This window comes from Suricata suricatta, chromosome 7, assembly GCF_006229205.1.
Source record: "Suricata suricatta isolate VVHF042 chromosome 7, meerkat_22Aug2017_6uvM2_HiC, whole genome shotgun sequence".
Taxonomy (NCBI): Eukaryota; Metazoa; Chordata; class Mammalia; order Carnivora; family Herpestidae; genus Suricata; species Suricata suricatta.
The window spans coordinates 91,817,976-91,845,916 of record NC_043706.1 but is presented as its reverse complement, the minus strand read 5'-3'; the positions used below and the strand labels follow the sequence as shown (position 1 = coordinate 91,845,916).

The window sequence follows — 27,941 nt, the reverse complement described above, 5'->3', positions numbered from 1 at the left end:
AAAAAAAAAAAAACAACCAAAGCCTAAACCAGGAAATACAATGAGAAATGAATGACTAAAAATAGAAACCTATAAAAGCAACACTTTATAAAGGAAACTAATTTCAAGTAAACAAAGGCTGGGTTAAAGAAAAAGAAAAAAAGGAAAAGCTTGGCTCTGGGCACAATTCTACCTGTGCTAACAGCACCGTGCACATAAATGCCCTCAGAGAATTCTAGCCGGCATCCCGTTGCTTCCTCTACTGGGATGCGTGACTGGACTCTGACTAATCACACCTGGTGAGTACCAAAATGCACAACTGTTTGTCCAGACTGAACTGGTCACTGTTTTCCTACGACATAATTAACTTTACAGGCAGGATAAAACTGTCCAGCCACAGCATCACTGCAGAGGACTTCTGCCGCCCCTACCGTACCTTTGGTCTGTGGCAGATGGTAAGATGTTAGGGCTCTGTAGCAGGACAAAGAAGGCACTTCCTGCTAAGAAGGAAGAGCCAGAAATCCCAAATGTCACCCTATCAAGGTGGCACCACAAGCAGCAACTTACACAAGGATTTGGTGAACGTGACTAACAGTAAAAGCATATTACATTGTGCCCACATCTCAGATACCCAGGGACACTACAAGAGGGCTCCATGAAGCATAATAGGATTGAGGTTAGAAGGATCCAAATAGCCTAAGTTACTCATGACGTAAGAACCCAACACCAGGGCGCCTGGGTGGCTCAGTTGGTCGAGTGTCCGGCTCTTGGTTTCAGCTCAAGTCATGATCTCAGGCTCATGAGATTGAGCCTCGCATTGGGCTCCCTGGTGAGTGTGAAGTCTGCTTAAGATTCTCTCTCTGGGGGCGCCTGGGTGGCTCAGTCGGCTAAGCATCTGACTCCTGATCTGGGCTCAGGTCATAATCTCACTGTTTGTTGAGTTTGAGCCCCACATCAGGCTCTGCACTGACAGCATGGAGCCTGCTTAGGATCATCTTTCTCAAAGTAAATAAATAAATAAACTAACTAACTAAATAAAAAAATATAAATAAATTAAAAAATTTCTCTGGTCCTCACACCCACTTGCACATGCTCTCTCTTAAATAAAACTTAAAAGCAAAAAACCTAACATTTTCAACAGAACCAATGTCAAATAAATTCATATAATTATTTAAGAATATTCTCACCTAAATAAGCCAAGCAGAGAAAGACAGATACTATGTTTTCATTCATATGTGGAATAGTAGAAACTTAACAGAGGACCACAGGGAAGGAGAAGGGGAAAAAAACTGCTAAGGAGAGGGAGAGAGGCAAACCACAAGAGACTCTTAAATACCGAGAACAAACTGAGGGTTGATGGGGATGGGGGTGAGGGGAAAATGGGTGATGGGCATGGAGGAGGGCACTTGTTGGGATGAGCACCAGGTGTTATATGGAAACCAACTTGACAATAAATTGTATTAAAAAGGTAAATAAATAAATGAGTTGTTCCAATTGAAAGATTAACAATTCAAGACAGGCTTGTATTTATTTGCATATGTTTAGTGATTGTGAAAAAAATAAATTCATTTTTTCCTACACCAAAAAAAATACTCTCACTTATACCAAATTATAACTGACATCAATCTGGATCATAATAATAACAGACAGCTGTTTTGCCCATCCAGTATCTGTCCTCATTATTTCTGATGCACCTGGGGAACAACTCACCCCGATCATACAGAAGTGGCTTCTCTGGGACTGACCCTACTCTGCTCCAGAGTTGGGCACATATGTAGGCACGATATTCTCCTGGACTACAGTGGTTGGTTCAGCCACATACACATGTCCCAAGCCTACAGAATCAAACTCAAACCTGGAACTTCTGTGGGAAAGAGAAGTTGTTTTCACTGGACACAGTGAGAAAGAAGAGCAATAAGCAGCTGATGCCCCAGACAGAGGTGGCCTGCCTGAAATGAACCAGCACAGAAAAAAGCCTAGTCAAGAGACAGAGGGCAAGTTCTAATGACACTGTCTAAACCTATATCCAGTCATGACTGAAGCAAAATCCTTTCCAGAACTTTTAAGTTTACTTATTTTAAGGGGGGGGGGGGCGGGAGGAAGAACACAAGTGGGGGAGGGGCAGAGAGAGAGAGAAAGTGAGAATCCCAAGCAGGCTCCACGCTCCACCCTAAGCCCAACTCGGGGCTCAATTTCATAGTCCTGGGATCATGACAAAAGCTGAGATCAAGAGTCAGATGTTTAACCAACTAAGCTACCCATGTGCTCCTTTTCCAGGACTTTTAAGTCATGTAGGCCAGTACATTCCATTTTTATCACTTCCACCAATTTAGTTCGGCTTGCAGTTGTGTGCATTCCAAAGAGCCTTATCTGATCATCTTTCAATAAGAGCTTACATTAGTATTCATAAAACATTCAAATGCTAACTCCAGGTACATTGAAACTATTATTTTTAAGTCAAAATAACAGTGAAGTAACAAAATGGAGCAGGTGTGGCATGTAGGTGCTCAGGGCAGGCCCCCCTAAAATGTGCCACAAAGGCATATTCAGTATTATTTCAAAGGAAAGCTACTTAAGAAACGGCCTGTGCAGTAAAGGCCCTCGGACCCTCCTCTGTCTCCCTGAACACAGGAAATAAATGTCCCACATGAAAGGTGTCCTCCCTGTACCAGGGGGCAGAGACACGCCTTCATCACCAGAGATCGGGAATTTGGAGCCGACAAGACTCTACAAACAAACCCGGTTACTTTTTACTAATTTACTACGTTAAACAAATTGTTTAGAGTTCCTTCCTAATTGAAGCTTCCGAACAAGTTTTATCCTGTCAGTTCCTCACAAATGTACTGCCTGTCTAAAATGTATAAAACTCACCTGCCTTGCTCATTTCTTTGATCTCAGTTTCATTATTGGGTCTCCATGAACATGTAATTAAACTTTGGTGTTTCTTTTCTCCTGTTAATCTGTCTCGTGTCAATTTAATTCTTAGGCCAACAGGAAGAATCTCGATGGGTAGAAGGAAATTTTTCCTCCCCTACAAGGACTATAGGAAAATCAAATGGGACTTTATCCCAACCTCAGGTTTCTAGTGTTAGATTATGTTTTATTTGATTCCCATAAGAAATCCGGGGGGATCTTTCCACGCAGAACGGTAAGAGGAGTGGATCTGCGAGTTTCTAGCCTGAAACCCAAAAGTCTACTGCATGCTACGTGGAAAAAAGATTCTATGAGAAAGATTTTAAAAAGCAGTTATGAAACTTTCGTGGCAGTACGCATTAAATGACTCACTTCATGTTTAGTCATTTATTTACTGAGTGCCTACTCTGTGTCAGAGATGCTATTAGTTGAATACAACGCAAAATAAAAATGTTTAAAACCCTGGGTGGGTTATTTCACTTACACTCCGCTCAGTACATTGATAGATTGGGTCTTCAATCCATAGCCAGTCTCCTTTAAGTTAGCAACAATTCCTAAGACGTCAATACTGGAACCTTTGGATCCAAAGTTTTTTTCACTGTACATGATCATGTGAGCATTTGAAAAATCCTATTTAAAAAAAAATCAAAATTCAAAGGTTAGCCATTTATTACTCAAAAAAGATCAAGTGTTAGCCATTAGCTTTTCTTTAACTTACACCTAATACAGGTCGTAAAGACTGAAGTTCTCCATCATAACCTCCCCAATCTTTCCAGTCCTTGTACTCTCCTTCTTCAAGCAGATACTGATGACCTGTAAATCCAGGCTTCTCATAAGCGACCCAACTGCAACAGAAAGAACATGAGGCAGCAGTAATCATCAGAGCTAAAATTTTTGCCATGTATATATCAGTTTCATTCAAAAATACCAACAGTTATGAAGCTAGACACGGACTCATGCATTACGACTATTGGAATTCTCCTCTAAAATTTAAGAGACTAATGGAATGGCCCCCTAACAAATAACCTAACAAACATACATCAATGTTCTATAAAGGAGTGTAGGGAATGTATGTGTGTGTGTGTGTGTGTGTGTGTGTGTGTGTGTAATAAGAACAGACTCAAAAGAACTTCAGCAAATAAAGCTGGATAAGCTTTCTTAATTAAAATATATTTTTTTGGCTATGTACAAGACCATTTTAAGTGTATTACTTCTAAAGGAAATATGTAAGATACATAAAGTGCAAAATATCATAAACATAGAAAACTAACAGTTCAATAGTTTGGAGCATAATATTAATAAGATGTAGGTTTGGTCAATCTGGGCCAATTTGTCAGCCTTGCTCAGCTGAATGACCCCAAACCAGCCCCTCGATCTGCTGTGTCAACTCCAGGTCACAGTGGGCTGAGAAGAACGTGTCTGAAGCTCACTCTAGCACAGCATCTGGAACGGCTGGGACGGGGCATGTGTATTACTCTACTAAAGGGATAAAAAAGAAACTCCTCGGTTACTCCCATCCACTTACATTCCTCTCAGAACCTTCATCGACCCCACTGACGTGAACGACAAACTGTCATCCGTTGTTCCTTCTGTTTCACCTGCTTCGTCCATAAAACTGCACATTTCTGTTTCTAGTTCCATACATTTTCCTTCAAAGAAAGGCTTTTCATAAATAACTACCTATAACAGAGATAAGATATACCAGTAAGTGAAAGAGGTTAAAGGTCTCAACAGCTAAACTGAACATTCAGTCATTTAATATCACCAGGTCCTAGAAGACAAAACTTTCTGATATTTTTAAAATTAACTAAATAACAGTATAACTTTAAAACTCAGAATTTCTTTAATGTTTGTTTATTTTGGAGAGAGCAAGAGAGAGACAGAGAATGAGCAGGAGACAGGCAGAGAGGGAAACACAGCATCTGAAGCAGGCTCCAGGCTCTGAGCTGGACACAGAGTCAGCACAGAGCCTGACATGGGGCTCAAACTCATGAACCATGAGATCATGACCTGAGCCAGAGTCGAACATTTAACTAACTGAGCCACCCAGGTGCCCCTAAGTTTTTATCCTGTTGTGGTACAGCCCAAAGCCAAGGTTCAAAAGACAGTTTATAAATAATTGGCTTAAGAAATTGGTTTTTGTCTATAACTGATATTTATTTATTATTTTTTTAATGCTTTTTATTTATTTTTGAGAGACAAAGTGCGAACAGGGGAGGGTCAGAGAGAGAGGGAGATAAAGAAACTGAAGCAGGCTCCAGGCTCTGAGCTGGCTGTCAGCACAGAGCCAGATGCAGGGCTCGAACCCACCAGCTGTGAGATCATGACCTGAGCCGAAGCCGAATGCTCAACCGACTGAGCCACCCAGGTGCCCCTATAACTGATATTTAGAATTTTGCTTAGGCCAAACTAAGGAACCAGAGGATCCCAAGTTGCTTTAAGAATGAAACATAGGGGCACCTGGCTGACTCAGTCTGTAGAGCATGCAACACTTGATCTCAGAGTCATGAGTTCAAGCTCCGCATTGGGCATGGAGGCTACTTAGGGGGGAAAACAAAAAGAAATGTAAATGTGTCATAAATGTACAAAGTAGAAATAACAGAAAGAGCATGTTAGAGTAGCAGAAAGGGAGACATTGTCTTGAAAACAAAGTTTTTTCCTGGGTAACTGGCAAGCAGCAGCAGGCCCCACAATGAATGCACACAGACACAAGTTATACACTGAACACGACAATGCACGTGTTAAGCCATGGCTACACATACTGTTAGTGAGTATGAGTGCTCGGGTCTGAGGGACGGCACTCGGAGGCTGGGACAACTTCCTTTAGCTGCAGTTATGTTTATGGAGGTGGATATGCAAAAGCACACAAGTATCACCTTTATGGAGATGGAATGGGAATAAAATGTAAAATACATATATTTTTACCTTTGGATCTGTAGGGAATTCGACTTTACGTCCACCCTGAAAAGAAAAATAACATAGTAAGAAAACTGGTTTTTCACTGATAGACTACCATACATTGTCCATGGTAGTTTATGGAAAGCCATGGAACCTCCCCGTGTGAATGTGTCTAGTTTAATTTATGTTTCAACAGTTCTGAAGTCACTGACCATGCAGATGAAGAATGAGGAAGACAGAGGAGGTCTATAAGCTGAATCTGCAGGTTAGGTGTGTTTTTGTTAACCCAATAAGCTGTGTTGTGTGTTTTTAATTCAGAAAATGTCTCATAAAAATAGATATTTCTCATTTCTCTTAAAAGCAGTCCTGGTCGGGGTGCCTGGGTGGCTCAGTCAGTTGAGCATCCAACTTCGGCTCAGGTCATGATCTCATGGTTTGTGGGTTTGAGCCCCGCGTTAGGCTTTGTGCTGACAGCTAGCTCAGAGCCTGGAGCCTGTTTCAGATTCTCTACATCCCCCTCTTTCTGACCCTCCCCTGCTTGCACTGTCTCTCTCTGTCTCTCAAAAAAACAAAAAAACAAAAAAACAAAACAACAGTCCTGAAGCGCCTGGGTGGCTCAGTTGGTTAAAGCATCTGATTCCTGATTTCAGCTCGGGTCAATGTCTCACAGTTTGTGAGATTGGTCCTCTGCTTGAGATTCTCTCCCTCTTTCTCAAAATAAATAAACAAACATTAAAGAAAAAAAGGATCAAGAAGGAATCTTGGAAAATGAAAGGAAAAAAAAAAACGCAGTCCTAAGATCTGACATGTCTGGACACAAATTCTCACAGAGAGCACTCCTCACCTTGCGCACTTATTAATTCTCCACTGGCTCTTCCTCTAGCCAGGACTTGAGCCTGGTTTGTCCATCTCCACCACTCAGCTCAACTCCCTGCCACACTCACTCATGTCTATTCGATGCCTGGCCCCTGGAGACATTTGATTTTGCAACTCGTGGCTTACAAAACTGTTGAGTTCATGCAAGTTCACAACAGGCTCTGCAGGACTCTTGAAATAATTAGATGAACTGCAGACAGAATTTAAAATAGCCCAAAGGACAAGTCTCTGGGGACTTGTTATACTTTTATAATAAAAAGTTGTTGTAAATTACCAAAAACTCACTAAAAATAAGCCACAGGAAAAGGAATTCCACAGAAAATAATAAATAGAGTAGAATAGGGTAGGGGTTAAAATCAGTAGTGGGAAAGTCCAGAAAGTATTTTCCTAGAATATACAACAGCTTCTTTTTTGTATTTTAAAAAAGTTTTTATTTTTTTATTTTTAAAGAGTGAGAGTGGTGGAGGGGCACAGAGAGAGAGAGAGAGAGAGAGAGAGAGAGAGAGAGACAGAATCCCAAGCAGGGATCCCACACAGTGAAGAGCCCAATGCTGGGCTTGAACTCACAAACCGTGAGATCATGACCTGAGCCCAAGTTAGATACTTAATCAACTGAGCCACCCAGACACTTTATAGGACAGCTTTATAAAAAGAATTTTTTTTTTACTGTTTATTTTTGAGAGAGAGAGAGACAGACAGACAGACAGAGCATAAGTGGGGGTAGGGCACAGAGAGAGGGAGACACAGAATCTGAAGCAGGCTCCAGGCTCTGAGCTGTCAGCACAGAGTCTGATGCAGGGCTCAAACTCACAAACCATGAGATCATGAACTGAGCCAAAGTCAGAGCTTAACGGACTGAGCCACGCAGGTGCCCCTAGGACAGCTTTTTTTTTTTTTAATTTTTTTAATGTTTTATTTATTTTTGATACAGAGAGAGACAGAGCATAAGAGGGGGAGGTGCAGAGAGAGAGAAGGAGACACAGAACCAGAAGCAGGCTCCAGGCTCTGAGCTAGCTGGCAGCACAGAGCCCGATGCGGGGCTCGAACCCACAAACGTGAGATCTGATCTGAGCCGAAGCCGGAGGCTTAACCGACTGAGCCACCCAGGTGCCCCTAGGACAGCTTTTTAAAAAGTGCAGAAAAGATGCTCAAATGCACCAAATCAACTGTAATTACAAAGGAATGTTACTGATTTTATCACCAAACCAGAGCTTAACCAACCAAGTGCAGTAAGTAGTCCCCCGTTATCTGCACTTTCGCTTTCCAGTTTGAGGCCCGCGGTCAATCAAGGTCTAGAGGCAGTTGATCCTCCTCCAGACGAACTACGTCACAGTGCACCTCACCACTCACCTCACTTCATCTCGTCCGTCACACAGGCGTTGTATCATCGCCCCTTGTCACCAGAAGGGCAATCGTAGTACAATAAGATATTTTGAGAGAGAGACCACACTCACATAACCTTTGTTGCAGTATATTATTACACTTGTCCTATTTTATCATTAGTTACTGTTAATAATAATAGTTGAATTAGTTACTGCGCCCAATTTATGTTACAATTTATAAAATATTATAAATTATATGTATAAATTATAATTTACAGGTTAAACTTTATCATATATTATAGGAAAAAAATAGTTTATGTAGGGTCTGGTACTATCCATGGTTTCAGGCATCCACCAGGGAGGGGTCTTGGAAAGTATCCCCTTTCGATTAGGGGGGAGTGGGGGGAATCCTGTAAACACCCTCTTCAAAAGTATCTTTTTCCAATGCCATAAACTTCACAGTTTTATAAATTATTTAAAACAGCCTTCAAAGCCTGGGACAATTCTTTCATATCTTCACAAAACTAAACTCCGTTCTTTGAAAGTGAATTTTACAAATTATTTATAATGAAAAAGCATTCATAATGCAAATGGATTTTGCATTAAGACCAACAAACATAAAGTAATTAAGCCACAGGCTTTGGCAAAAGGGGTAAAATTAAGATAAAAATGATCTTCATGGCTTCCTAATTTGCTTCAGACGGGCTCTAGAAGATGACCACAAAGTGCAGCTTCAAAAACATGTTGGTAACAAGAGCCCCCCTCAGGCAGGTAGTTGGTGAGTGCCTACTACCAATGCAGCACCCACCATGCCCCACATGGGGGGCAAGACAGGTCCAGCCCGGATCCTCCCAAGGCTTAGAGTTTAGCAGAAGAGACCAAAAGAACAAGAGAAATACAGGGGGAGGGCGGAGGAAGCACAGGCTCCTTTCTAAGACAGATGCCTCGGAGGAAAAGGTGCAGACATTCAGCCCAGGGCCCCCAAGGCTGCTGCCCAGCCGCCTCTGGTCGCTACAATGGGGGTGGACGCCAGCAGGCCCTGCGCTCCCCCAGCTCCTGCCCTGGCTCACGCAGAACGTCCTCTGACATGTCCCTTGGACGCAGTCCTGCTTGGTTGTGAAGACCCAATTTGATTTAGCACGAAGCTCTCCTAATTATCCCTCTGTGTCACGTCACTCACAAGTTGGGCTTCATCTGTCCTTCCTGTTTTCCCACAAAGGTTTAATCCTTCACTTTCCTCACTTCTGAAACCTACCCTGGGCTGATGCCTTTTACGCACACCTGCAGCTCTGCAAGGCTGAGAATACCTTGAAGGCAAAGAACATGGGCTTATCCACATTTTTTTCATCTACAGCAACCAGCAGGTTATCCTTTCTATTATTTCTATCAAGCAAAGGGTTCCCTCTACTACCGATTTGTGTTTTTAAAAGTCTGTTTATCGCTTTAAAGTCACGGCCTGTGAGCTATCAATGTCAGGCTGACGAAGAATCGTGAACTCCAAGAACAATTTGTTAGATTTTTACCATTTTCAGAGGCCGCATGGATCCAATGTACGCTTCTTCTGTATCCCAGAAGGACAAGTCAGGGTATTCACCAGGTTCCAGGATGAAAGGCACACCCTGAAATCCAGGCTCTTCATAGATCAGCCACCTGCACAAGTACCAAGGAAGAAAAGGGAGGCCTCGTCATTTATTCCAGTGGCACACAGGACCCACTGAGAAGAAAGGGAAAGAATGGGCCGATGTGTATCTGGACCGTGTACAGTTTCACTCAGATACAAGAGCAATGTTCGATTCAAGGGGGGAGGACTCTTCTTGATCTTTGACTAGTCTCCTGGTGGTTTTGTCCCCTTAGTTTTAATTTGTATTATGAATTGCTTCAGTGCAGGTCTCTATCACTCCAAGTAACAAAAGCAGTGATTTTGTCGCACTGTATGTATTTAGAGAGGGGCTACATAGGAAACCCAAGCTTTGGGGTTTTTTTTGTTTTTATTTTAATTAATTAATTAATTTATTTATTTATAGTTTATTGCCAAGCTTTGTTTTAAAAGACAACATCTCAGGGTGCCTGGGTGGCTCAGCCAGTTAAATGTCTGACCTCGGCTCAGGTCATGATCTTGTGGTCTGGTCTGTGAGTTTGAGCCCCACATCGGGCTCTGTGCTGACACCTCAGAGCCTGGAGCCTGGTTTGGATTCTGTGTCTCCCTCTCTCTCTGCTCCTCCCCCACTCACACTCTCTCAAAAATGAATGAATGTTAAAAAATTTAAAAATATATATAAAATTAAAAGGCTGTTTGGATGTTCTACCGACTCATTTGTCACAGTGCCCAAAACTAACGACAGGTAACATCTATGTAGAGCTTCCAGGGCATGCCACCTGGAACACCATCTAATCCATACAACGATGCTCTGAGGAAGGACCACTCCTGTCCCCATTTTACAGATGAGGTGAAACAAAGTGCCCAGGGCCGTGCAGCTGCTAGCACTGGATGCGGGGCTGATCCAAGACAGCTCCTAGTCATTTTTTGGTAGCAATTTTTCTTATTCCAGGAAGTGCACATAACTTATGCTTTTTACAATGACTCAGGGCCATCACCGTGAGCTGGACAGTGCACAGTGGGACCCTGGGGCTCTGAAGGCCTGTAGAGCTATTTGTTCCCAGGCCCAAAAGCTGTTTGAGTTCTTGAATCTGATTTTTATGGCTTTTGGATACCACACCCTCTTATCGGGCTTGTCAGCTGTCACTTGTACTGCGGTCAGGGAACCAGCAGCCCCGCCCTTCCCTAACGTGCCAGAAACCAGGAAACCAGAAAACTGTGCCTGTTAGAACTGCCCCTAAAGACTGTGCAGTCTTATCGCTTTCTTAGTCCCTGGGAGGGTTCTAGGAAGATGAGGTCGTAGAGAAGCAACTATTACATAACAGAGTTATTAATACGCCCCCTTTACACACAAATACAGAATTCTTGGTGATCACTTATCCTCTCCTAGCCTTTGTTAGTCTAAGAGAGTCCTGGATGGGGTATTTCATGTACCCCAGAACACTCTACCAAGAAGAGAATGGCTGTAAATAAAATCTTTTACCAACAGAATGGGCCCGATTCACCCTCTTTGCTTTCTTTTGGCCCAAGGCACATTTTGGATAATAGTTTTTGTCAGATTCCCTTGGATAAATCCATAACTTCTCTAGATTCACTAGTTACACAGGGCTTTACAATCAAAATGCTATTGAAGACCTTTCAACACACGCACGCAAACACACACACACACGAACACATGCACACTCAAATAAATATTGACAGACTGAGTGGTGTATGTGTGGGGATGAAAACTAATCCATATTGTTAGAAGTCAGGATAGTAGTTATATTGGGGGTAAGGGGACTTCGAAAGTACTGGTGATGTTCTATTTCTTGATCTATATGATTTTTTTAAATGTGATGTTTATACTTTGAAAATTCACTCAGGTTATACACTTACAATTTATTGTGCATTTTTGTACAAATATTGTTACATATTCATCAATAAAAAATTAAGTGGAGAAAAGGCTCATCTTCTAAAAAAAATAGCACTGCAAGGATCCTAACTCATAAAAAGCAGAGGCTAAGACTGGGGTCCTTTAAGGCTCCCTACATTTGAAGTACAACAAGTCAGGATGCATTCCATATTTTTTTAGAGCTCAAACCTTGTACACACACACCATACACTGATTTCAAGCCCTAACTAAATGATGGTGGTTCATCAGAAATGGTGCTATTTAGGCCAATGAACCAAGGGCACTAAAGTCGGACTTCTCCCAAATGAATGGGTGCAATTTTCTGTAAACTCCATGGATGGCTCAACAAGAGATAGTGAGATCCTGAAATACTGCTGACCATGGTCCCCTTTCATGAAGTCTTTCCTTCTGTAGCTGGAGTTGAGGGGATTTATTGATCTGATACTAAACATTTCACTTTTCTTGAAGCATGTGATTTATAGAAAAAGGGTAATTTTGGGTAAAGGGGAATTTGTTAAAAAAAAAAAAAACGGAACACAAACTGATACATTTGAAGACTTCCTCAGTGAGCACGAAGGGCCTGTTGAGAAACTCAAACACACACTTACAAATGTTGGGCAGACTTTGAAGTCTGAAAACTCATACACAGAGCATGATTCATTTTTCCTAAATTCTATTCCAAGATATGTTATTCATGAGGCCATGGGGAGAGGGGGAAACTATCTTCAGGCAGTGTCAGTGATATTTCAGTTTCTAAAAGGCAGTCATTTCCCCATGTGCTTAGGTAATGAGCTTTTATCTACATTATGAATAAACCATAGAACTATAAAGTATGAGCTGTTAAAAAAACATAAACGTTATTGTGTCAACAATATCCATTTGTATGTTACAATGGCTATGTATATATTGATTAAAAACATGTATGTAATTATTGTTTTAGAAATACCCTTAAAAAAAAAAGAAAATACTCTTTAGCTGCACAAGAAAAATTAGAATTTTGGGGGTGCCTGGGGGGCTCAGTAGGTTGAGCATCTGACTTTGGCTCAGGTCATGATCTCGCTGTTCATGGGTTTGAGCCCCGCATCAGGCTCTGTGCTATAGCTCAGAGCCTGCTTCAGATTCTGTGTCTCCCTCTCTCGCTGCCCTTCCCCTGCTGAGGTGCTCTCTCTCTCTTAAAAATAAACAAATATTAAAAAAAAATTTCTAATAAAAAAAATTGGTCTTCTCTTGCTCACCTGTTTTTATTGTTTATTTAATTTGAGAATGAGAGAGAGAGAGAGAGACAGAGAGACAGAGACAGAGAGAGAATCTTAAGCAGGCTCCATACTCAGCGTGCAGACTGACACAGGGCTTGATCTCATAAAGTGTCCTAAGTCTTATTCTCCAGACATGGCTATATATGAATGTTGGCTATTTGCAGAAACCAACTGGAAACTCTAATGATAAAATAGGAATGTGCTGTATTTGAGATTATTCTAAAGAGGGTGAGTGATGGCTCTCAAAGGAGAAAATGTCCCTTTACAGTGGAGAGTTGTAGCAGGCACCAATCTAACCGAACAAACTCAGCATCGTTCATGGGAAGCTGGGAAGTATGTGCCCCCTTTTGTGAGGCAGCATGCAGATACAGCACCACCTAGATGAAGAATCCTTTCCGAATCTGCATCTGACCATACCTGTAGACCCAACCCCGACTATACAGAAAACTTGCCTAGGTACTTATTATCAGTTGAATTCTCCCAACCCATCAAGACTCCCCTTGGAGATCTGTAAAAGTACTAATGACCTGTTCCCAAAGCCAGCCAACCAAGTTCAATGACCCTAACTTTGAACTGACATCCAAAGCAGCTTTCTTTTAGGCTAAAGGCAACAGAAATGAATAGCCAGAAAAAAAAGAGGTCTGTCACCACACAAGCCATTATAAACTGGATGCTCCAGCAGGCTTGGGACTCCCCCCTGAGAGACAAGTTAAACTGACTGTAAAGCGAGAGACATTACTTAGATGTTGCTCATTATGCTTCAACAGAGCCCAAGCCTGAGTCATGAAACTGTCCAGACTGGAGATTAAAATATTATGGCAGACGCGTCTATCATTCTTTTCTAAGGAAAGTGGTAGTTCTTGATTTAACATTAATACTTTGAGAAAAAAGATATACAGATCTCTTTGATGTAGGAAAAAAACTAAAGGCAGCAAGAGATGAAGACTTTTTCTTTCATTTAGCTTCCTCCTTTTCTTCCCAATAACTAAATATAAACATGCCTGGGGCCCAGATGGCTCCTCTACTGCCTTTGAGATCTATCCAGTGCATGGCTGAAGCACCTTCCCCGTGCTGAGGGCTCCTGAATTTCTATCTCCAGCCTCCCTCCAGAACCCCAGTCCCCTGTATCTAGTCACCTTCCCGTCCTAATACTTGAATGTACAGTTGGCACCACTGCCTGCTTGGGATTCTCTTTCTCCCTATCTCTCTGCCCCTCCCCTCCTTGCTTTCTCTTGTTCTCTCGAAAATAAAATAAAAGCACATCAAAACGAATGAATGCAATATAAAGAAGCCTCCGGGTGTTCTCCTTGTGTCTCAGTAGAGGCCTTTCCCTGCCCTGGGCCGTTTGCTCCACTTCAGCGACTACGCATGGGTACTCGGGGGTACTCGGGGCTGCCGCCTGCACTTTCCGTCCTAATTTCTTCCATGTGAGACAGTCCCCCACTTCCTTCGAAATACTCCTGCCGTTTCCTGTGATTTGTGAAACCAACCTCCTAGGGGCTCTGAACAGCATTGTGTGCAAATGTCCAAGGAAGTAAAGCACCGTGTGTGCTGGCCTCCATGCCTCCTGAAATACCAGGAACACATGCTTTGAATTACCTCCTCTGAAGTACCATGAAGGTAAAATCTGTTACTCAGCTCAGAATGAATCAGGTTCCTCTGTGATCAGGAAATCCCAACATTAAAAATGCCATTTTTTTCCTCCCCGGCACTTCCTCCAAGAAATCGTTATTGTTTAGAAGAGAGCTGAATCATAGTAACAAAGGTACAAAAAAAAAATCAGAATTTTATGTGCCTTCTGGAAAAAAAAAAAACCCTTTTAGTCAATCATTACTTAACAGGACAACAAATCAGAGAGTAACTTAAGTCTTTCCAGGAGTACACTCACAAAAATGTTCCTTAAAATTGCACTTGAAATAAAATACTTACGTGCCCCAGTGTACTTTAATGGAACAAGTCTTCTGCATGATACCAAACCCCTGCATCTCTTCAGTGTCATCAAAGTAGGAATTTAGGAGTCCTAACCCTTCTGGTTCAGTAAATAAGTCAATCTGACTAACTCTGTAATCCTGAAGGAAGAAAAAAGAAGTACACATATATAATAGCTACATCGTGTACTTGACTCTACAATAAGCTCATTATTCCTTTTTTCAAATAATTAAAATAAACTTTAAATATACACATACATTTCACAGAGCACCTGCCATTCACCCCTTCCCTGTTTCCACCCGTGACTTAATAATACGTGGTTCTGGGGCAGCGTGTCGCTTTCGCCATATACCTCAGTGTCACATTCAAGCAAAGATCCCTATAAATGTTCTAGAACATATTTATTTCTCTCATCGTCACTGAAAACACTGCTTGGTTTTCCTTGGTGACAGGAGTTTTAGTTGCTCTCCTCCAAAGTGACCACCCAAGGCCAGAGGCTCCATAGTCAATAGAATGGCTGCATTTGGAGCCTTCCTCAACTGACATTTTGTGCCTATGAACAAACTCTCCTTGACTATGACCAAAGCTCTACTATGTTGGTTAGGTCTAAGTTGTTAAAGCAAAGGTACACATTTATGACTGTGGTCAATGTTCCATGTCCTGCCCGGCAAGCACACTTCAAAAGGCCTCTCCTGGCTGAGTGCCACAGTGCTAATCAAACATTTATTGAACTCTAATCTTGTTGAGCTAGCTGAACAGAAGAAGAAATGACACTTAGGTTGCTTCAGGGGAGGCTCTCTTAAACGTTATCAAAAGGAACAAATTTAATGAAATAAAAAGGTGACCCTGTTAAATATGTAGTGACTTATGTTCATGTTTTAAGTAACCGCAATCTGTAAAAAATAATAATAATAATAATGTATTAGAAGTCATAAGTGTCCAACCCCTTAACATGACACCATTCAGAAAAATTCACCCTAATAAATCAGAAATTTATAAACTATTAAATGCACAAAAATACTTATACAGCATTATTTAAAATAGTAAAAAACTAAAAACAACCAAGTTCCACAGAAAGAGGGTAAAATAAACGATAGTACATCATTTCATGGAAACCTCAAACCATGTAGCAAGTCACATGAAAAGCATTAAGTTGGCTCTTACGAGGCAAAACAGGAGGCGCCTGTTTGCCAATATGCTTCACTGTCCTTCGCTCCCTCCTGAGAGCACTTGACCCCCACCCACCAGACTCTGACACCACTGCACCTCACTGAGAGAGGTCACCAAAGGGAGTGTGATCTTTAGGAAAACAATAAGGAGAGAGAAAAAGGATTAACAACCACAGTGTTAAGTGAAAAAAGGAAAACAGCATTGTACCTGTATCATGATTATAACTACAGAAAATGGAATATGGCCAAGATGGAGCAGAGAATTTAGACTAAGAATATCTCATGACGGTGGGATTGGGGTGATAGGTTGAAACACTGCTTTATTACCAATATTATTTGAGTAATAAATAAGAATGTAGGTAAATTATCCCACTGATGCTAACATTTTATTTTTAATTAAAAAAAAATTTTTAATATTTATTTTTGAGAGAGAGACAGGATGTGGGTGGGGAGGGGCAGAGAAAGAGGAAGACACAGAATCTGAAGCAGACTGAGGCTCTGAGCTAACAGCACAGAGCTCGATGCAGGGCTCGAACTCACAAACTGTGAGATCACGGCCTGAGCAGAAGTCAGATGGCTCAACCGACTGAGTTACCCAGGTGCCCTGACTATAACATTTTAAAATGGGATCCTCAATGTCTTCTTTAAGGTTTAATCACACTATGTACTTAAAACTATTAAAAGACAAATCATTTAGAATACCAATGATCATTCAAGTCATTCAGAAATGTTGACTTAAGAAACAAGTGATATTCTCCTATGCCAAAACTGTTACTCACTCTTACTCATTCTCATTTTATAACATTCCTTATCTCCCTACTGCACCCCAACGCCCATCTCTGTTACACAAATAATTTTCCACTTGGAAGATATCATTAACTACATTTCTAAAGGTAAAGAATCATCAAATTCCAACAGCCACAAAGAAAGACAGACACAACTTCCTCATCAACAGATAAGGAACCAAACATTTTACCCAGTCCCTAAAATGACTTCAAGTACCTACTGCTGAACCCACACGAAACCCCAGAGTTGAACTATCAACTGAATTATTTTGGGATTATTTATTTTTCCAAAATAGAATCCCTATAAACCACACCAGGTAATCAGAACTCACACAGCAATCAGGGCACCTGGGTGGCTCACTCAGGTCATGATCTCACAGCCTGGGAGTTCAACCCCTGTGTCGGGCTCTGGGCTGACAGCTCAGAGCCCAGAGCCTGCTGCCGATTCTGTGTCTCCCTCTCTCTCTGCTCCTTCCCCACTCACACTCTGTTTCTATCTCTCAAAAATGAATAAAAGTTAAAGTAAATAAATAAATAGATAAATATTGGCTGAATGGAGTCTGGTCTTCTCATAACCTACCTGGACCACATGTCTTAGTGAGCCAATCGCCACGGGCTTAGCCGACTCTGCCTCCTCGTTGCCTTCCAAAATGTCTTCTACACACCAGAGACCAGAGAGTTCCAATTCTCCTTCTTCTAAGGGAATGGAGTGCCCTTCAAAATTTGGCTTCTCATACAAAATCCAACTAAGAGTAAAACACAGCAAAACTATTAGCTAGTCTTGGTGAGGGAAGTTTGATAACTCAAATATTCTAGCTAATAGCCTCTCCCCCCCATGCCCCCTCGTCTCTCCCTCCCCTCTCCTGCTCTTCTCTCTCTTACAATATATACTGTGGCCAATTTACATATACACTTTGTGGTAATTCTCCACCAGTTAAAATGTATGAACTCTCCCTAAAACTAAACTTGTTGGGTATAATTAAGCCTCTGATAATCCAAAAATGGTATCAGGATCTAAAAGAACTTTTGACTATCAGTGCAAACATTGTAGAGTGACCAATGATGTTCTACAGAATTCTCAGTGAATAGTTGTCAATAGTCACACATCAGATACATGGACTTTTCTTATAATGCTTTTTTCTCCTTCTACCTGTAGAAGATACTGCTCTTAGAGGGATTTTTACTTATATTTTAAAGCCATATCAATAGATATATTGATACAAAGTACTATATGTGTATTAATGGAAAGCATTTTTAAACTATCCTTCTGAATAACAAACATCCAAACGCTAAAGAAAATCTCATGTCGCTATAGGACAGTGCTGCTCTTAGATGCTTATACTTTTAGAAGAGAACCAACAAAAGTTAAAAAGATAAAAAAAAAAGCACTAGCCTATTAAAAACAAAATTTATACAAAATTTATCTTTAGTGTTATTTTTAGTCATCAAATTGAAAAACAAACGCTAATTGTATTTTGTAATGAATGTGTTGAATATATAGAAAAAAAATATCTAAAACCTAACAGGAAGAGGTTGCATATTTGATTCAAAGAGAAAACAAACAAAAAACCGTTCTAATTTTCTATACCACAACGGTCTTAAGCCCAACCATATTTCAAACTAGTTTATAGATAAAAAGATAAGTATTTATGCCAGAAAACTGATTTGTTAAAAATGTCTTTTCTTGGGGCACCTGGGTGGCTCAGGTCATGATCTCATGATTTGTGAATCTGAGCCCCGCGTTGGGCTCTGGGCTGACAGCTTGGGGTCTGGAGCCTGCTTTGAATTCTGTGTCTCCCTCTCTCTCTGCCCTCCTCTGCTCATGCTCTCTCTCTCAAATATAATTAAATGTTAAAAAAATTTTAAGTCTTTTCTTAATTCAACTTCCTGTGTATTTCCTAGAAACCATCAAGCTGGTAAATAATTTTTTGCCAGTTCCTTTAATCAAAACCACCTGTTGCTAAAAAGTTGAGAAATAAATTTTAGGTTAGTCATCTAAAATGTCTTTTCTTATAGGATATTTAATGTTCTACCAACATGACTACTGCAATTCTTACCAATGTCACTGAAAATTCATAAGCCAGAAGGGTTAGTGTGGACTCTGATGTGCATTAGTCCCAGGCAGTGTGATGTGAGGATATACAGGAAAAGGCATGGCCTCTATAAATCAGAATTGTGGTTAAAAACCGTAATTTCTTACATATGAATTTCTTTTACTACTAAGACTAGTATTTTCTGCCCTCTACATTGCTAATGGCATAATTTTAAATAAGTACTGATGACCAAAAAGGTAATTAAAAATGTAAAACACAAACCCTCTAAGTCAGGAACCCCAAGTGCCCTCCTTACCATCCTCTGACGACCCTGATGACTACCACCGGCGAGAGGTGCCAGGAGCTACAGTCCTCCATGTCCCCGAAAACCTCAATGCACTCCTCAGAGACGTCCAGGTCCCTGTAGATCACTACCTGTAAGCAAAGGAGAGTGGCAGCACAGGATTGAATGTTATCAGAGCAAAATAAAATCCAGACTAGAAACGGAGCATCATCTTACCTTTCCAGGCCGGGGATTGATTTTATTAGTAACACTTCCTCTAAGTGTCTGTAATCAGATGAACAAAAACACAAGAAATTAAACTTTGTGTTAACAGTCCTCACAGTTTCTCCACCCATGATCCTTTAAGTAAGATAGTATTTTGCCTCACAATTTATCAGTTTTGAAACGATCCATTTTGCTCTGTGCTGAAGCTGTATTAAAGTGCTCTTTGAGTCTACACTATTAAATTAAGATATCTTTTTCTCCTCTAACTGAATGTGCCATTTCACTGTCTCATTTAAATGCATAGAACATTTCTACCAATCTAGAAAACTCAGGGCCCAAGAGCCAGACCTTGTATCAGTCCACAGAATATGAATTCAGCTAAGAAATTATAATTTAAATGTCTCTGTATAATCTCAAGTAAAGAGAAAGTATAAAGTATTAATCATGCATCTAGAAGAAGCTGCATCAGTTTTAAGTGCTTATATACCCGAATCTATACATATTGCCTTTTCATAGTAACATCTTATCACATAACAGGTATTCGTCTACATAAAAGGGAGTTTATGGTATATACCACAAAATATATTGAACAAAGTCTATTTAATCCTCCCTTTTTGATGGACAAATACATTTTTTATGGCTCTCAAATTAATCATTTTCAAGACCATCTGAAAAGACCAGTAAAACCAGAAATGCATAATAAAAATAGTAATTACACATGAAAAAATAATATGAAACATGAACTACTTTCAATGCTGACCAGGATGCTTATTGTAAGGACTGCCTTTGATCTGAACAGTCTTGCACCATGGCATAGGAGAGCATGCCAAAGAGCACAAGAAGGCCTGAGGAGAGCATTATTCGAAATCAAAATGGCATATATTTATATAGGTGACAGCTAGATATGTAGATAGACATATAGATAGATATGTAGACGTAGACACACACACACACACACACACACACACACACACACACACACACACACAAAAGTAGATAAGCTCAAGAAAAGACCTGGAATCTTAAATAAAATTCAGGTAAGACAATAGAGACAGAATAGTTATAGAGTAAACAAAGCCAAGATCTAGGGAAAAACAAAAAATAAAATTATTTAATCATAAAAAGACCTAGAGGAAGTATAAAGCACTTTGTTTGCTTCTCCTTTTTACTGGATTTGGCGTGATTTTTCAAGAGATTCCAGAGGGAAACTGTATTCTATTGTCAGACCCACCAGACTGGTGTCAAATAAGAGCACTGATTGAAGAATGATTAAAAAGAGAAAATAAGGCTGAATGAATGGGAAGTAGGCCAGTGGAAACTTTGTACTTCAGAGAAATACTTAAAAAAAGACATCGTAAGTTGTCTGAGTGCTCTGCACTGATTCAGTTTTGTTTGTTTACAGCAGTGGTTCTCAAAGTGTGGTCCTGGGACTGTTGGAGGATCCCCAAGAACCTTTCAGGAAGTCTTTGAGATCAAAAGTGTTCTCATGATAAGAAGGGCGATTTTCCTTTTTCAGTCTCTCTCTCTCACAAAGAACATGGTAGTATTTTCCAGATGATCCAGGACATATAATGGTATAACTGCTCTGATGGCTAACAGAAGGTGCTTGTGTGTTCTCATGACTTAAACTTTTCTTAGTGCTAATTTTTTTTTAAATATAATTTATTGTCAAGTTGGCTAACATACAGTGTATACAGTGTGCTGTTGGTTTTGGGGGTAGATTCCTGTGATTCATCACTTACACACAACACCCAGTGCTCATCCCAACAAATACCCTCCTCAATGCCCATCACCCATTTTCCCCTCTCCCCTACGTGCCCCTTCCCCCTATCAATCCTGGGGCTGTTCTCTGAATTTAAGAGTCTCTTATGGTTTGGCTCCCTCTTTTGTTTAAAACTTTTTTCCCCTTCCCCTCCCCATGGTCTTCTGTTAAGTTTCTCAACTTCCACATATGAGTGAAAACATAGGATATCCATCTTTCTCTGACTAACTTATTTCACTTAGCATAATACCGTCCAGTTCCATCCACATTGCTGCAAATGACAGGATTTCTAATATAATAAATTCCAGTAAGCATAACTCATATGAACAAAAGCTCATTGGGGTCCTCAATAATTTTTAAACAGGAAAGCATTCTGAGACCAACAAGTTTGAAAATTTTTGAAAGGAGGGATCTGAACTTCTATAAGACACCCAAGTATACATTTTGAAAGAGCTTCCAAAAATTATATTCTACGACAGACCACCCAGCTAACAGAAACATGCTATACTCCCTGTAAGATGAGGAAGGGGGCAAAGGATCATAATTAACTGGCTGCCTGATGGTCTACACTTGCCGATAGCCCAGCTCACAAGGCAGGCGGCAGGAACACAGAGGTCCAGTTTCAGGGCTAGCATGCTGCCCTCTAAAACTTACATTCTGCCTTCCTTGTTCATGGTCTCCTCTTCACTTGAGTATTAAGCCAGGTAACAGAAAGAAACATTCGCACCAGAAACTCAGTAAAGAAAACAGCTTCTGGAAGTCAGGTAAAAGTAGATGGAAAAATGACCATCTTCCTCAAAATCCAATTTTGCTGCCCTCTCTGTCATATTAAAGGAAAGATGCAATGCAGACCGAAATTCTTTGTGCCTCCACAGCTTTGTAGGAAAACATGTGTCCCTGATGAAACTTGCAAATAAAGAGAAATTACCTCCTGGATTACATGGGATAATCATCTATTGCTACTTATAGGAAGAAAGAGTGAATCTTACATCACAAGAGAAGGAACTGGGAAGATTTCTTGGTGGGGGATTTTCTCAATAAATGAGGCAGCTTCACAAATCTTCAAAATTCTAAACACAGCACTCCATGTAAGAGAGAACATCTTGTCTGTCTCCGAACTCTCAAGGTACCTTACCTATACCTTTCAGAATACAACACATAAATTCATTAGTCTTAAAATACTTGTAGCTCATTTTGCCTGCCAGAGTACCAATACCTTGAAGACAGAATCTAAGTACCCTCTTCTTGGTCCCTAGTAGTCTCTGTACACATAGTAGGCTTTCAATGTGATAAATGAACAGAAAACGCTCATCCACACGCATACCCATTTAAAAGAACATGAATTGCTCATCATCCCTCTCTTCTCTCATTTTATAAACACCCCCAATAAATGGTAATATGTTGCTACTTACAGTTGGATCTGATAATGACATTGCAGAAAAAGAAAGGCTTGGGTCAAACCGGCCAGATTTGAAAAGACCCATGAAGTCTGTGTCGCTATTTCCACCGTTTGGCAAGTTCGACTTAAGAACACTTTCGACATGATTAGCCTTTTCCAGATCATTGCTGTTCTTGAGTTTAGAAAATTCAGAAAATTTCACTTCTGACAAGTGCTGACTGCCTCGTGAGCCCAGATCTTCTTTGGCTTCATCTTTTGGAAGGTATTTCTCCATGTAGCCTGGACTTTTCAAACCCGAAGGAGATGGATTTGTTGTGTTGAAGTTGAAGACCTTTAAGCTGTTGGGTGGAAGGTTTGGCTGTTCTTTGTCTAAACCGCAGGGTGGGGCACCCTCCGCCCCTGGCAGCAGCGGCAAAGACCGAGAAAGAGAACTGTTCTGAGAAGCACCGAAAGATGTGGTCATAGTGCTGACTGATGTCACAGAGGGAGAAAAGATTTTGTCGTGTGGTAAAGAAGATAACATGCTTGAGAAGAGTGCACTTTTTTCTAGCCTAGACCTCTTAACGCCCCCATTTGTAACCTCTTTGTTCTCTTTATCATTTGTTTCTGGAGCTGTCAGAGGTTCGTCTTTCCCATTAGTGTGCGTGTGCAAGGACTTGAAGAGGATGCTCTGCTCGGTGGATGTACGTTTGGGCCTCAGTCTGGATGTCGTGTCAAGGTTCTGCATCAACTGTAAGGCCGGTGACATTTCTGGCTGGTTTTCCTTTTTCTTCCCCAAACCAAAGGTAAACACATTGGGATCTAACACCTTTTCCAAATTGTCCTCGTGAATAGGAGGCATGACAAAGTGAGGGGCAGGAGAGTTTGGCACCCTGGCCTTCTTTTTCTTCTGAGGCACACAGACTGTGCTGTCCATCTTTTTGATAATTTCAGTGAATTTTTCCATATCGGAAGAAGAATCAAATACACTATCATCACTACCAGCAGAAATGTTCAAAAGACTGGCAGGGCTGTCCTGGCCATTCACAACATTCTGATGCAGCCTTTGAGGAGTTTCTGAATGATTTCTGTCCCCGGAGGAGATGACAGGGCTGGATTCAGCCTTCAGGGCTTTTCTGTCTCCCTGACTCTGAGCCTGGAGAGGCAGAGTATTCTCTGATTCTGGAGGCATAACTTGTGGGCCAGATTTTGCTGCATTTTCCTCTCTGCAGTGAATGTGTTTGGGTGATATGCTCTCATTGTCCAGAACTTCCTCTTTCTGGGAAGCACAGCTTGCAACAGAAACCACTTCAAGTTCATCGTTGTGACAACTTGGGAACTGTGCTTCTCTAACTTCAGAGATCTCTGAGAGGACCTGGGGGCCTACATCCTGGGTATTCTCCACAGGGAGCACAAAGGATCGGACCTGGACCAGGACCTTGGATGGACCCTCTGTGCCCATGGCTCCCAGGCTGGGCTCTGTGGACAAAGGTGGGCTTGGTTCTCTCCCTTCTCCTGGAAGTTTGGAGGGGGGCACTTTCTCATCCTTCTTTTGTGTCACAGGCAGAACACATTCATTATGGTTTTCTGACACTTTTAGATCAGTGCATGAAAAATTGCTCGTGGGAGCTTCAACACATGTGTCGTCGGGTGCGGGCTGTGAAAGAGAAGGCCCGTTAGATGACTCAGCTGGGGGCTGTGAGTCAGAAAACGTACCCTGGGGCTTTGGTCCGGCTGTTGGAGGTGAGTCTTTGGTATCAAGAACGGCGGGAATGTCTTTTGCTGGATCGGTCATATTTTCGAATACAAGCCTCTTGTTGTCTGCAGGCTTTGAGTCATCCTCTCCTAAGAGCTTGTGGTCCTTAACAGAAGTCGGAGCAGTAACCACTGCTTCAGAAGGGCAGCCGGCGTCTGTTTGCACATCTGCTCTCTCACCTTGGTTAAGCGGAGGACCGAGAGCTTGACCCTCAGCGGGCTTGCCCTCCGTTCCTCCTGCGTGGGGGCTCCCAGCTGCCGGTACAATCTCCTCTTCAGTAACTTTGGATTCTGCAGAGGTTTCCTTCACCATCATACCATTCTGGTGACTACTTGGCATGACTTTCTTTTCAGATTGCTCCATTTCCTTGGCTTTTTTGGCTAAATTAAGTTTCGCTCTCCCAACAAATGTTTTATTAGAGGCAGGAGTGTTCCTTGTGCCTCGAATGTCAGCATGCCTTGGACTACTGTTGGCCCGTTTGTTTTCAAACAAGGAGATTTTGTTGGCAGTGTTTCCTTTATGAACTGGCTGGCTAAATGGATTATGCTCATTTCCCAAACTGTCAGGATTCTTAGGGGTTTTAAGATTTAGTTCCACATGTTTGGGCTTGGCAGGGCTGCAAAAATAAAGCAGGAAGATTAAGTTATTTGGCCTACTTTTAAAAAGTGAACATACCAATTTATTACAAAACACTTATTATGAAAAAATCAACATCTTTCTGGTGTATAACACCTGTTTTTTTCTTGAGACTTTTTTTTAATGTTTATTTATTTTTGAGAGAGAGAAAGAGAGAATATGAGTGTGGGAGGGGCAGAAAGGGAGACACAGAATCTGAAGCAGGCTCCAGGCTCCAAGCTGTCAGCACAGAGACTGATGGGGGGCTCAAACTCACAAACCATGAGATCATAACCTGAGCTGAAGTCGAATGTTTAACCAACTGAGCCACTAAGGTGCCCCTCATGAGAGCCCCTCCCTCATTTTTAAACAATCCTAAAGACACTATCAACTTTTTTTTTGTTTATTATTGAGAGAGACAGAGACAGTGTGAGTGGGGGGAGGGGTGGAGAGGGAGCGCGAGAATCCCAAGCAGGCTCTGCACTATTGGCACAGAACCCAACATGGGGCTTGAACTCACGAACTAGGAGATCACAACCTGAGCCAAAACCAAGAGTTAGAGGCTTAACCAACTAAGCCACCCAGGCGCCTCACACTATCAACTATTTTTAATGGATGTTTTGCTTCTGTATGATTTAGCTTAGAAAGTCTAGAGGTAGGAGGTGAGCAAGTTTATCAAGTACCTAGGAAGTGAGCATAGAGCTCAACAGTAGAATCTGAAGACATCTTAGGGCCTGAAGTAGAATGAATTTAAATATTTAATGTACTCCCTTATTTTAAATATGTAAATGATTTCCCCAAACATCAGTTGAATATTTTCAGTTCACCAAAACTTTTTAAACATTATTTCAAAAAACTAGATTATAAAACACTTATTATTTACTTCTTTGGATATTTTATTCCCTTCATCTTCCTTTATATAACTTTATTCAGATTATATAAGTGTGTTCACTACAGAACGTTTGGAAATATAAAAGTGAAAAATCACTCATAATCCTACCACTCAAACAAACTCTCTGTTAACATTTTAGTTTCACCCGGAATCTGTATGCAGAGTAAAATATTTTTTAACAGAATTGGGATTATTCTGCTCACAGAGTTTCAGATCTCATCTTTCAGAAAAAAATTTTATATTTCACATTTTTAATATTTTTTAAGTTACTAAAAATTTTGAAAAATTTTTCACAATGTCTGCATAAAAATTTCATCATATGGATGTACATAATTTACTTTCAATTACTCAATTGTTGGTTTTGTCATCATTTTTTGGGCAAAGGGAGTCTCCCCTCACTCTATAGAGAAACTATTACATTTCCTGGTTATAATTACCCTCTCATGGAAATCAACAATCTCTCAATGTACACACTGCTTTCTTTCTGACAAACATGTTCTCTGTATGACGTTAGCCAGCTCTCGACCTCGCTCTTAACACTAATTATCTGTGTGAGCTTGGTCAAGTTAACTCGCTAGACTGGCTACCTTCTCTATCTGCAAAAAAACAAATGAACTAGATAGTTTAGAGCAGGGTTCCTCCCCACACCCCATACTTCCCAAGTTATGGCTGAAGGAATTCTTGGAGTTCTCTTCAACGGCTACAGTGGGGACCATAGAGACTGAGGAAAGTGGCTGCTGGCCAGCCTCACCCCTTTCAACCAGAATCATTTCTAACTTATCTGGTTCAAATAGCACTTTTATATCAGCTTTCCCAGAAAAATGGACTCCAATGCTAAAAACAAAAAAATGTCTAAACCACGAGTCTAGTGGTTTATAAAACAAAGAGATAATAACCACTAACAATCACTGACACACTTGAGAAACACTGTGCTTGCCTAATATATGATTTTATACATTCTCTTTTAAGATGATGAAATTAAAGCCTAGAGAAGGTAGGTATTTTGCCAGAAGTTACACAGCTAGTGAGGGACAGGGTCATAATTTGAAACCAGGTGTCCTGGTTCAGATGCCATGCTCCTGACCACTCAACTCTTCTGCTTCTCCAGACCTCAGTGACCAGATCTGGTCTTTTCCAGCTTTACGTATTCAAGAAGTTAATGCATTATCAGGAGATCTATAAAATTAAGGAATCATACTTTGGAGGTCACCTTGATAAGGGGGATACAAAGTAGAGAAGCACTGAAATCTCATGGTGCCCCCCATTATGGATTTACTGGCCTTCAGGAAGGAGGAGCCTTTTGAAGGAACAGGCAGTATGGCTTTGGGAAAGATCCCTTACTTAACCTTTGGGACAAAATGAGAGGAGTGAAGGGCACTGGTATGGCTCAGTCGGTTAATAATCTGACTCTTGATTTTGGCTCAAGTCATGATCTCAGATTTGTGGGATCAGGCCTCACATCAGGCTCGGAGCCAATAATGTGGAGCCTGCTTGGGATCCTGTCTCCCTCTCTCTCTGTCCTCCCCGACTCCCTCTCAAAAATAAATAAATGAATAAACATTTAAAAAAATGAGAAAACTTCAGAGGCCCTTCCCACATACGGCATTAAGAATTTAAGCTTTATTTTTAGAAATTTTATTTAAATACTAAATTTGTTATATTTTCTTAGTCATTGCTTTCATCTGTATCTCCATAAGATAGCTAGGCTCCCTCATGGAGAGCCCAGATCTTAAATTTAAAAGGAAAATTAACTTATAAGCACTGCCTTGAAGATTAAATTCTAAAGCCAGTGGATTAGAAATGGAGAGCTTACAGATGCCACCAGTTAATGAAGGAGGTTCAGATAGCAGGAAATATACATTTAAAAAATTCTCACTAATCAGCTCAAGAACAATCAAACATCAAAGTACTGATGTAAATGGGAAATGCTGCAGGTTAGCCAACAACTCATCTTAAGGACAGGAAAAACATCTGCACATTAAAGATTTACACCAAGATCAAAATATACTTTACAACCAAACTTTCTGTGCTATTAAGTTCTGCTACCAAGAGTCACTACAATTAACCTAGCTCAAACTGATTAAAAGGAAGGCTTCTATAATTCATGTTGTAATGCCTTTATTATAATGTGAGAGGAGAAAATAATCTGGTGGCTAGCAGAGGAAAATTCTCCTTATTCTAAACATACCATTGTTAAGAATCTCAACATGTAACACTTGGTAGAGACTTCAAGATGTAAATTTTCTAAAAGCATCAAGAAACATGCTGCTGCATCATCATTTTTCAGGGAATATAAAATAATGTTAAAACTTCAGGTGCAAATTGTTTTTAAAAATAATCTGAGTAACATCTCTTCTTGGGGAAAAAACTGAAAAAAAA

General features: G+C 40.8%; 1 protein-coding gene across 1 annotated transcript in view; it reads right to left on the bottom strand.

Annotated features, from left to right (window-relative positions):
* Window positions 1-27,941, bottom strand: part of CRYBG1 (crystallin beta-gamma domain containing 1) — a 45,854-nt gene that overhangs the window by 16,956 nt on the left and 957 nt on the right. The window contains exons 2-11 of the mRNA XM_029945213.1: window positions 22,334-24,671; window positions 19,172-19,219; window positions 18,968-19,086; window positions 17,199-17,364; window positions 14,665-14,804; window positions 9,512-9,638; window positions 5,818-5,853; window positions 4,418-4,572; window positions 3,611-3,737; window positions 3,377-3,522 (exon numbers count right to left, since the gene is read on the bottom strand). Coding sequence (XP_029801073.1) covers window positions 3,377-3,522; window positions 3,611-3,737; window positions 4,418-4,572; window positions 5,818-5,853; window positions 9,512-9,638; window positions 14,665-14,804; window positions 17,199-17,364; window positions 18,968-19,086; window positions 19,172-19,219; window positions 22,334-24,671 — 3,402 coding nt within the window. The remainder of the gene's footprint in view (window positions 1-3,376; window positions 3,523-3,610; window positions 3,738-4,417; window positions 4,573-5,817; window positions 5,854-9,511; window positions 9,639-14,664; window positions 14,805-17,198; window positions 17,365-18,967; window positions 19,087-19,171; window positions 19,220-22,333; window positions 24,672-27,941) is intronic.